This window comes from Pteronotus mesoamericanus, unplaced genomic scaffold, assembly GCF_021234165.1.
Source record: "Pteronotus mesoamericanus isolate MK-2021 breed Mesoamerican mustached bat unplaced genomic scaffold, CSHL_Meso_final contig_105, whole genome shotgun sequence".
Taxonomy (NCBI): domain Eukaryota; kingdom Metazoa; phylum Chordata; class Mammalia; order Chiroptera; family Mormoopidae; genus Pteronotus; species Pteronotus mesoamericanus.
In genome coordinates this window covers 4,023,820-4,035,621 of record NW_026555006.1, presented here as the reverse complement: position 1 = coordinate 4,035,621, position 11,802 = coordinate 4,023,820, and the positions used below count along the sequence as shown (strand labels likewise).

Genomic DNA, 11,802 nt, shown 5'->3' with positions numbered 1-11,802 from the left:
CAGGCAGAAACCATTCCTTTCCACCAATATAAGTCCTTACTTTGCATAGTGCCTGGTATGTAGTAGGTGCATGATAAACATATGCTAAGTGAGTATCTATGAGAGTAAAAGCATTGGGCTTGAGGAACATGAAGATTAAATAATAGCTCTGGTCTCCAAGAAGTACATAATCTAGCTGGGAAAATAAGAAATAGATACAATACACATAAATAATAATTAATTAGCAGTAAAGGAGAACATAAGTATTTGAAGAACGTAAGTAGTTGAAAACAAATTCAGAAGAGAAAGATATTTTACAGACTAAGGAAGTGAGCTTGAATTCATGGAGGCAGGAGCAAAAGGGCTGGGCTTCAAAGACAATTTTATGTAAGTTTGGAAAAGAGGACATTCATAACAGGGAAACGGAAAAGTATAGTCCCCAACAAAACTCTCTGAGACCAGTAAGCAAATCAGTTTGAGTTTACAAAAAAATTCATGTAAGAAAGCAGTGAAAAGAAACTAGAAAGGGCAGACTGTAAAGATCGTAACATATCAGACTGTGTGAAGAATGGCTCAGATTATATGGAAAATGGCTTAGCATCTAAGTGTTAATCCTGAGTTTATCCTACTTGGGATAGCAAAAATTTGAGATTTAGTAACACATTGCTTCCTTTAAAAAAAGAAATCATATTTCCAAGCTTGTTCATGAAAATAAAAAGAAGAAATACTGCTCTTTACAAGAATATTTAATAATATTCAGCCCTGGCTGGTATGGCTCAGTGGACTGAGCACTGGCCTACAAACCAAAGTGTTGCCAGTTCAATTCCCAGTCAGGGCACATGTGTTAGTTGTGGGCCAGGTCCCTGGTTGGAGGAACACAAGAGGCAACTGCACAGTGATGTTTCTTTCAAAAATAAAAAATACATACATATATATATTTTTAATAATACTCAAACAGGAATGATCAAGTATTAAAAATTTCAGTTTTCAACCACCTACCACTTGGGAATAATGTTAACTATCTAGTGTCATCTCAGCCTGTGTATGTTACATTTTTCATTTAACAGAGTAAATTAACACAATATGAGAACTCATTTAAAATATACTTGGAAATGTACCAGGCTACAGGTAGTACCTTTAATGCAACTAGCACTAAAAAAAAAAAAAAAAAAAAAAAAAATCAAAACAAATGAACACCATAGTTACAAACAGGAAGAGGGCTTCTGAATTCTTCTTCTAAAGGAGTTGTTTTTATAAGCAAACACTCTATTTTCAAACTAAGAGAGACCATTTTTACTGCCTCAGCAAAAATGTACTACAACTCAACTACATATAAAGTACCTTAATTGAACCTACAAGGACATGGCAAAGAGATTGATGTAATGAACTAATAGTTTTATTAATTAGAGAGAATGGCATTCTAGAAGCAGAGAATTTGCTAGATACAGCATCTGTGAAGGTATCTAATGACACATAACTGATACACAGAAGACCAAACCAAAGAAAAGATTGAGAAAATACTTGTATAAATGATTCAAACTGAGAGGATAATGTACCTTTCACCCTGGTATATATGTAAAGCTCATTTAAATCCAAGAAAATCCCAAATGATTAGATTTCATATTTACATGAATTAGGAATGAACCCAGGGTTATGGATAGCTTTGTGTCATCAATGGTAAAATATGAGAAGAGCAGGCCATTCCAGGTATCATTCCTGTCCCTTTTCCCTCCTTACTCCAGTGATCCCATATTCTCTTTAAGGCTTCCAGTACCATAGACCCAAAACAACAAAATCAAAACTAGTATCTCTTCCCAGCTGTTATCAAAGAACAACCTGAACCACTGGATATAGTAAAGGTTGAGAGGCTTTACTGAAATCATGGGCTTTAGATGGAAATATATTACTCTGTAAACTTGTTACATGCCACTTCCTGTTAGAAATAGAAAAGTCTTAGGAAGGTGGGTAAGGTGAAAGAGATTTAACTCTGGCCTATCCATTCAACTCATCCTGAGAGGGGAACTTAAGGAAAAGGTTTCCCTAAATAAAGTGAATCTTAAGCAGATATTTTTAAATTGAGCCTTAAGAATGTATTATTTAATTAACCATTTTGGCAGTTGTTAAAAAATGTAAATCTTTTTAAATTAGGTTTAAAACAAACCTTTATTGGCCAACCAGTATTCAATAAGCTACTAATTTTTCTTAGTTTAGGAAATACAATCACACATTTTAAAGCTTTTCTTGACTGTAAATTGGTTGTACCATACTGCCTAGATTCTAATCCTGCCACTTATTAGCAAAGTAACTTTCAGAAAGTTGCTTAACTTCTCTTTGCCTCTATTCTCATCTGTAAAACATAAATAAGATCCACTTTCATGGGATTATTTTAAAGACATAATTTTTTAAAAATCCATGTAAATGGTTTAGCATAATATCTCAGTGATTAAACATGTTAGTTATTACTCTGGATATTAATGTATATTATTATTATTATTAAGTCATTGGATCTGATTTTACTTTCTAAAAAAGCACTGCATCCTCTTATAACCCTACATTCTCTATATGAGAAGTACATTTATATACTTTTGCCAAAGTAAATTCTCACCTTCGTTTTGTTCAAATTCATCTAAAACCTTGTCCAGGTTGTAAGCTTCTGCTTGGAAGTAATTCTCCATCAGTGAGGAACCACTGAAGAGACTCGTTTAAATCTAGAAAGATCAAATTTGTATTATACTTTCAATTGTTAAAATATAATTTATAGACAAAACAAATGATACAAAAAGTCCGTCTTCAGGACTTTTTACCCAACTTCCTCTAATATCCCTCCATACCCAAAAATTCTACATCTTTTAGCTCTTAACTTACTTTCACAGGGAAATATTCCCTAGAAAAGGTGATCTCCCCTTATAATCTCTCACAGCACCCCACTTTATCCTTTATAACAATCTATAAACATATATTGTCATTATTTGATTAATGTCAATCTTTCCCACAAGACTGTAGACAACACAAAGACACACACAAGACTGTGTTCACCAAGTGATTAGCTAAGAACCTAATGTAACTTTTCAATAAATACCTGTGAAGTGAGTAAGTGAACAGAGTACACCCAGTAGGTCAATAAGTTGTATTAAAATCCAGTTATCATTAATTCAGGCAAGCATCAAAAATAGATATTAAAAATCTTTAGGTAAATGGTTATTGGGGAAGAAAATATTTACAGTGCCTTAAAGTATTCTACAGATGACTTATTTATTATAAGGAAGAAAATCTATGATTACAGTGAAAAGATATGGTGTGGCCCAGTGAATTATGTGTGAGCCTGTGAACCAAAGGGTTGTTGGTATGATTCCTAGTCAGGGCACATGCCTGGGTTGTGGGCCAGTTCCCCGGCTGGGCGTTATGAGAGGCAACTGACTGATGTTTCTCTCACACATCAATGTTTCTCTCCATCTTATTTCTCCCTCCTTTACCCTCCCTCCAAATAATTAAGTAAAAATATTTTAACCAAGGGATCTTAACCAAGGGATCAAATGGCATCACCAATAGTTTAACAAGCTGACATTCTATACCTCCTAATGTAATTCTAATGTAAGGCAATGAGAAGTTTAAAACTTCACCTACACAACATTCTTGCCAATAATGTTTAACTCGAATCATAAAGAAACAATTAGACAAATCTAGAATGTGAAGCATTCTATAAGACAACTGTCCTAAATTCTTCAAAAAGAAAATCAGTATTATAGAAAAGAAGATTATTCTAACTTAAAAGAGACTGAAGAGACTGAGTAACCAAATTCTATGCATGAACACTGACTGGATCCTAGATTGAAAAAAACACATATTCACAAACAAAACATAACATTTTTGGGACAATCAGGGGAATTTGGACTATATATTAGGGATAGTGAATTAACAATCATTTTCTTGAATGTGATAATTGTACTTTGATTTTGTAGGAGAATGCCCTTACTCATAGGAGATACCTGCTGAACTATTTAAGAAAGAAGTGTTGTGGACTGGCAGCAGTCACCTCAGATTACTTTAGAGCCCAGGAAGGTGGCCCTGGGCAGAATACAGGTTGGGGCTGACCTTGGCCTGCATCACTCAGGAAACCCCAGAGACTGTGTACCTAGTGGACAGCTACTGACCACTTCAGAGCACCACCACCCTGCCCCTGCACAGCTGATCCTCCACACAGGGTAAAGTTGGTGGTCAGTGGTCACAGCTAGCCCTTGCAGCTGACTAGCCTGGGTAAATCCCTCCTGTTGATCTGCCAACAGCAATCAGAGCTCAACTGCAAGAGGGCCCATACGAAGGGCACACGTTGAATATCCAGCTTGGGTGGTAGGGGAGACTGTGCCACTGGACCCTAGAGGATACCTACTATAATAGGCCATGATACCAAGACAGGGAGTCACAGAGGCTCTACCTAATACATAGAAACAAACGCAGGAAGATTGCCAAAATGAGGAGACAAAGAAACATGACCCAAATGAAAGAACAGATCAAAAAAGAACTAAATCAATGTAGATAAGCAATCTATCAGATGTAGAGTTCAAAACACTGGTTATAAGGATGCTCAGAGAACTCAGCGAGGACCTGAGCAGCATAAAAAAGACCCAGTCAGAAACAAAGAATTCACTAAATGAAATAAAGAAAATTTACAGGGAAACAATAGTAGATGAAGCCAAGAGTCAAATCAATGAAGGGAGCACAAACAACTAATCAAAACAATGAGAAGAGGAAAGAAAACAAGGAGTATAAGTGGCCTCTGAGACAACTTCAAGCATTCCAATATTCACATCATCGGGGTGCCAGAAGGAGAAGAGAGCAAGAAACTGGAAATCTATTTGAAAAAATAATGAAAGAAAACTTCCCTAATTTGGTGAAGGAAATAGACACGCAAGTCCAGGAAAAATAGAGAGGCCCACACTAAGACACATAATAACTAAAATGTCAAAGGTTAAAGATAAAGAGAGAATCTTAAAAACAACAAGATAAAGAAGTAAGTTACCTCCAGGGGAGTTCCCATAAGACTGTCAGCTGATTTCTCAAAAGAAACTTTGCAAGCTAGAAGGGATTGGCAAGAAATATTCAAAATTATGAAAAGCAGGGCCCTACAGCCAGGATTGTTCTACACAGTAAAAAATTCCACTTAGAATCAAAGGGTAGATAAAGAGCTTCCCAGACAAGGAAAAATTAAAGGACTTCATCATCATCAAACCATTATTATATTAAATGTTAAAGTGACTTATTTAAGAAAAAGATCAGGGACTTCAAAATGGCGGAGGAGTGAGTGGAAGTCACACTGATCTCCTCCCAGGACCAATCTGGAATTACAACTAAACTGTGGAGAAATCACCTGGAAAACAACTGAACAATAGTGAGAGAGGAGCCTTAAAACCTTGGCCGGACAGAGGAATCGACTTTAGCACAACCTAACTGGTAAGGAATGCACTAGAGGCTCAAGAAGGTGGGCTAGGCACCCACGGGTGGCAGCACCAGAGGGATACTGAAATGGCCAGTTGGATCCCCCTGAGAAGAGCAGGTTCTAAACCATAAGCGAGGATCTCCAGCCTACAGCACCAGAGCCCAAAAAGCACACAGATAAAAGCCAGCTGTGAAAAGTGGCAGGGTTTCTCTCTGCCAGAGACAGGCGGCTGGAGACACAAAGAACCATTTAAAGGACCAATGCAAAAATTTATAGTGGCAGCCACTTACCCTGGGCTCTGGCAGAGGCAGGGGCAGAGTGGGCTGGAGCTGCCTGAGGAGAGACTGGGGAGGGAGGCTTTGAGGAGAAAACTGAGAAAGTGGACCCCGAGGTCCCAATGCTGACTCACCCCCCATTCTTCAGCTGTCATCTTGCTCAGGCAGACCACTCCTCTGAGTGGCAGCAGCGTGAAAGGATACAATAGCCCCACCCCCAAGGGGTTTTGCCCCAGCCAGGCGTTGCACAGGCCTGGGTGCTGAGTATGGAGCAACAGTCACATATAGGGGATCCCTGGCTAAAGGTGATGCAGAGTGGTCTAGAGACACCTAAGGAGAGACTGGAGACAGAGGTGTTGAGGAGAGAACTGAGGGAGTAGTCAGAGGATCCTGGTGCTGACTCCACCCACCTCTGGCAGCTGCCATCTTGCTCAGGTGGACCACTCCCCCGAGCGGCAGCATCATGAGGGGACACAACAGCCACGCTCCCAGTAGGCTCGGCCCCAACCCGGTGCTGTGAAGGCCCTGGTGCTGAGTACAGAGTGGCAGTCACAGATAGTAGATCCCTGACTAAAGAGGACACAAGAGTGATCTAGAGCTACTTGAGAAGAGTCTGGAGATGGAGACGTTGGGGAAAGAACTGAGGAAGTAGCTGGGGAGATCCCAATGCTGACTCCTCCCCTCTACAGCAGCAGCCATCTTGCTCAGGCAGACCACTCCCGAGTGGCAGCAGCATGAAAGGATACAATAGCCACGTTCACAGGAGGTACTCTGCCCGGCCCTGATTGCTGGGGACAGACTAACTAGATTAACAACTGGAGGAGACAGACACAGACAGTAGATCTGTGGAAGTCTCTTAAAGACTGCCTAGGGTCAGACGGGGTCAACAGCTGACATCATCAGAGGCAGATACAGAAAGAAAGGGGGGAAAAAAGCAGTCTCCTACAATAGAAGTTGACACCACAAAGTCAGGAAGTCAAGACAAATCAATTTAAATATCAGAAGCAAAAAAGAAGAGTCTCACAAATACTGAGAATAAAAAGAAACATCCCCCACTTGAAGGAAAAGGAGGAATACCCAGAAAGAGAACTAAATGAAATAGAGGCAAGTAAGCTATCAGATATTGAGTTCAAAACAATGGTTCTAATGAAGCTCAATGAGCTCAGTGAGCTCAGAGAGAATTACCAAAAACTACAGGGAAACTATGAGGAACTTACTGCAAACTCTATCAGCATGAAAAAAGATATAGAAATTAGCAATAAGAGGCAAGAGGAAATGAAGAATACAATTTCTGAACTGAAGAACACAGGAGAAGGAATCAAAAGCAGGCTAGATGAAGCAGAAGACTGAATCAGCGAGCTGGATGACAAGGTAGGAAAAAAGCTCCCAGAGAGCGAGAAAAGGAAAAAAGATTCAAAAAGAATGAAGTGGCACTCAAGGGAATGCAGGACAACCTGAAATGTAATGATATCCATATAATAGGGATAAGGAATAAGGGAAAGAGGGCCTGTTGAAAAAAGTAATGATGGAAAACTTCCCTAACTGGAGGAAAGAAAAAGTCACGCAAGTCAAGGAAGCACAGAGCGTCCCATTCAAGAGGAACCCAAAGAGGCCCACTCCAAACACATCATCATTAAAATGGCAAATATCAAAGACAAAGAGAGAATCCTAAATGCATCAAGGGAGAAACAGGTAGTAATATACAAGGGAGTCCTGATACGGCTAGCAGCTGACTTCTCAACAGAAACACTACAAGCCAGAAGGGAATGGAAAAAAATGTTCCAAGTAATGAAAAGCAAGTGCCTACAGCCAAAACTACTCTACCCAGCAAGGTTCTCAATTAAAATGGAAGGCAAAGTAGGAGTTTCCCAGACAAAAGAAAGCTGAAAGAATACTCCTCCACCAAACCAGCACTATAAGATATGTTAAAGGACTGTTTTAAGAATATGAAGAAAAAGAGTGAGAAAAAGACGGTCACAGGTACAAAGGGAAAAAATGAATAAGTATCTATCAACAATAACTTTAAATGTAAATGGATTAAATGCTCCAATCAAAAGACATAGGACAGCTGAATGGATAAGAAAACATGACCCACACATATGCTGCTTACAAGAGACCCAACTCAGAACAAAGGACCTACACAGACTGAAAGTAAAGGTAAGAAAAAAATATTCCAAGCAAATGGACAGAGAAAAAAAGCAGGGATAGCAATACTTATATCAGATAAAATAGATTTCAAAACAAAGGTCATAAAGAGACCCAGAAGGACACTTTATAATACTCAAAGGAAGAATCCATCAAGAAGACATAAACATTGTAAACATACATGCACCCAACATAGAAGCACCCAAATATATAAGGAAAATCTTGGAGGACTTTAAGAAAGAGACAGACAGTAACACACTGATAGTAGGGGATTTTAACACCCCACTGTCAAAAATGGATAGTTCTTTCAAACAAAACATCAACAAGGACATTGTGGAACTGAATGATGCATTAGATCAAATGGATTTAACTGACATATATAGAACCCTTCATCCCAAAGAAGCAAAATACACATTCTTTTCAAATGCACACAGAACATTTTCAAAGATAGGCCACATGATAGGATACAAAACAAGCCTCAACAAATTCAGGAAAATCGAAAGCATAAGCATTTCCTTGGACCACATGGGCTTGAAACTAGAAATCAACCTCAAGGGAAAAACTCAAAATCATTCAAACTCATGAATAGCACTCTATTAAACAATGAGTGGGTCAATAATGAGATAAGAGAAAAAATCAAAAAGTTTCTGGAAACAAATGAAAATGAACACACAACAGTCCAAAACCTATGGGATAGAGCAAACGCAGTCCTGAGAGGGAAGTTCATAGCAACACAGGCTTACCTTAAAAAGATAGAAACATTTCAAATAAACAACCTACCCCTCCAGCTTCAAGAACTGGAGGAACAACAACAAGCAAAGCCCAGAGTGAGTGGAAGGAAAGAAATAATGAGGATCAGAGCAGAACTGAATGACACAGAGACTAAAAGAACAATTCAAAGGATCAAAAAATCCAGGAGCTGGTTCTTTGAAAAGATAAACAAAATCAATAAGCCTTTAAGTGAACTCATCAAGAACAAAAGGCAGAGCACCCAAATAAATAATATCAGAAATGAAAGAGGAGAAATTATAACTGATACCATAGCACTACAAAGGATTGTAAGAAATTGCTGTGAACAATTATATGCCAAGAAATTTGAAAACCTCGAAGAAATGGACAAATTTCTAGAAAAACATAACCTTCCATCACTGAATGAAGAAGCAGAAAGCCTGAACAGACTGATAACACCTGGTGAAACCGAAGCAGTAATCAAAAAACTCCCGGCACACAAAAGCCCTGGACCAGGCAATTTCACAGGAGAATTTTACAAAACATTTAAGGAAGAGCTAATCCCTGTCCTCCTCAGACTATGCCAAAAAATCCAAGAAGAGGGAAGACTCCCAAATTCTTTTTTATGAAGACGGCATCATCCTAATACCAAAACCAGATAAAGACACCACCAAGAAAGAAAACTACAGGCCAATATCGCTTATGAATATAGATGCTAAAATCCTCAACAAAATATTGGCACACCGCATCCAGAAATACATTAAAAAGATCATCCACCACAATCGAGTGGGATTTATCCCAGAGATCCAAGGATGGTTCAATATTTGCAAATCAATAAACATAATACATCACAAAAACAAAAGGAAAGACAAAAACCACATGATCATCTAAATAGATGTGGAAAAAGCATTTGATAAGGTACAACACCCATTTATGATAATAAAAACACTCAGCAAAGTGGGAATAAAGGGGGCATACCTCAACATAATAAAGGCCATATATGAAAAACCTACAGCCAACCTCATATTCAATGGGCAAAAACTAAAAGCTTTCTCACTAAGATCAAGAACAAGACAAGGATGTCTATTTTCACCACTTCTATTCAATATAGTATTGGAAGTCCTAGCCACAGCTATCAGAGAAGAAAAAGAAATAAAAGGCATCAAAATTGGAAAGGAGGAAGTAAAACTATCATTGTTTGCAAATGACATGATAGTGCACATAGAAAACCCTAAAGACTCCACCGAAAATGAAACATCAGAAGTAGAAATCAGGGGAAAAAATCCCCTTCGATATAGCAATGAGAAAAATAAAGTACCTAGGAATAAACTTAACCAAGGAGGTAAAAGACCTCTACTCAGAAAACTATACATGACTGAAGAAAGAAATTAAGGAAGACACAAATAAATGGAAGCATATGCTATGTTCACTGATTGGAAAAATTATCATCAAAATGTCCATACTGCCCAAAGCAAATTATAGATTCAACACAATCCCTATTAAAATACCAATGACATATTTCAAAGATAGAACAAATATTTCAAAAATGTATATAGACCATAAACAACCCTGAATAGCCACAGCAATTTTGAGAAAGAAGAACAAACTAGGATGGATCACAATACCTGACATCAAACTATATTACAAGGCTACTGTAATCAAAACAGTCTGGTACTGGCATAAGAACAGACACATAGATCAATGGAACAGAATACAGAGCCCATAAAGAAACCTGTGTCTCTATGGTCAATTAATATTTGACAAAGGGGACAGAAGCCTAAGATGGAGTAAAAATAGTCTCTTCAACAAATGGTGTTGGGAGAGCTGGACAGCTACATATGAAAAACTGAAATTCGACTACCAACTTATACCATACACAAAAATAAACTCAAGATGGATAAAAGGCTTAAATGTAAGTCACGACACCATAGAAGTTCTAGAGGAGAACATAAGCAGGAAACTGTCAGATAGCCCACGCAGCAATATTTTCACTGATATGTCCCCTAGAGCAAGGGACATAAAGGAAAAAATTAACAAATGGGACTTCATCAAAAAACGAAGCTTCTGCACAGATAAAGAAAACATCAGCAAAATGAAAAGGGACCACAGTATGGGAAAATATATTTGCCAATGATACCTCAGACAGGGGTTTGACCTCCAAAATATATAAAGAACTCACATGACTCCACTCCAGGAAGACAAACAATCCAATTAAAAAATGGGCAAAGGACCTGAACAGTCACTTCTCCAAGGAGGACATACACAGGGCCCAGAGATATATGAAAAGTTGCTCATCGTCATTAGCCATCAGAAAAATGCAAATTAACCCACAATGAGATACCACTTCACACCTGTCAGAATGGCCATCATAAATAAATCAACAAACAATGGAGGCTGGCGAGGTTGTGAAGAAAAGGGAACCCTCGTACACTGTTGGTAGGAATGCAGACTGGTGCAGCCACTGTGGAAAACAGTTTGGAATTACCTCAAAAAGCTAAAAATGGAACTGCCTTTTGACCCAGCAATTCCACTGCTGGGATACCCTAAGAATCCCAAAACACCAATTTTTAAGAACCTATGCACCCCAATGTTCATCGCAGCACAATTTACATTAGCTAAGTGCTAGAAGCAACCTAAATGCCCAACAGTAAGTGAGTGGATTAAGAAACTATGGTACATTTACACAATGGAATACTACGCAGCAGAAAGAAAGAGCTACTAACCTTTGCGACAGCATGGATGGAACTGGAGAGCATTATGCTAAGTGAAATAAGCCAGGCGGTGAAAGACAAATACCATATGATCTCACCTATAAGTGGAACCTAATCAGCAAAGCAAATAGGCAAGGAAAATATGACCAGCAACATTGAAAGATAGAAGAAAATGACAGGGACGGGCAGGAGGGAGGGAGGTGGGTAGCAGGGAGGGGAAGGAGAAGGGTCAGATCAAGGAACAGGTGTGAAGGACACATGGACGAAGCCATGGCAGGGAAGGATTAAGGGGGGAGAGGCGGCGGTGGGTGGGACAGGGGGAAGTGATGGCGGGTAAATAGAGACAAATGTATTTGAAAAATAAAAAAGAAATAAATTTTAAAAAAAGAAAAGAAAAAGATCAAAACTATAAACAATAAAATAGCAATACATACATATCTCTCAACAATTGAATCTAAAAAACAACATAAGCAAACCAGAGGAACAGAGACAGAATCATGGATTCAGAGAGCATTTTGATGGTTGCCAG

The 11,802-nt window shown here is 38.5% G+C and overlaps 1 protein-coding gene across 2 annotated transcripts in view; it reads right to left on the bottom strand.

The window, feature by feature from the left end:
- Nucleotides 1–11,802, bottom strand: part of ZFYVE9 (zinc finger FYVE-type containing 9) — a 128,822-nt gene that overhangs the window by 78,633 nt on the left and 38,387 nt on the right. For both annotated transcript variants that reach the window (XM_054573040.1, XM_054573050.1), the window contains exon 3: nucleotides 2,585–2,687. In XM_054573040.1, the coding sequence (XP_054429015.1) occupies nucleotides 2,585–2,654 (70 nt within the window). In that variant the 5' untranslated portion in view covers nucleotides 2,655–2,687. The remainder of the gene's footprint in view (nucleotides 1–2,584; nucleotides 2,688–11,802) is intronic.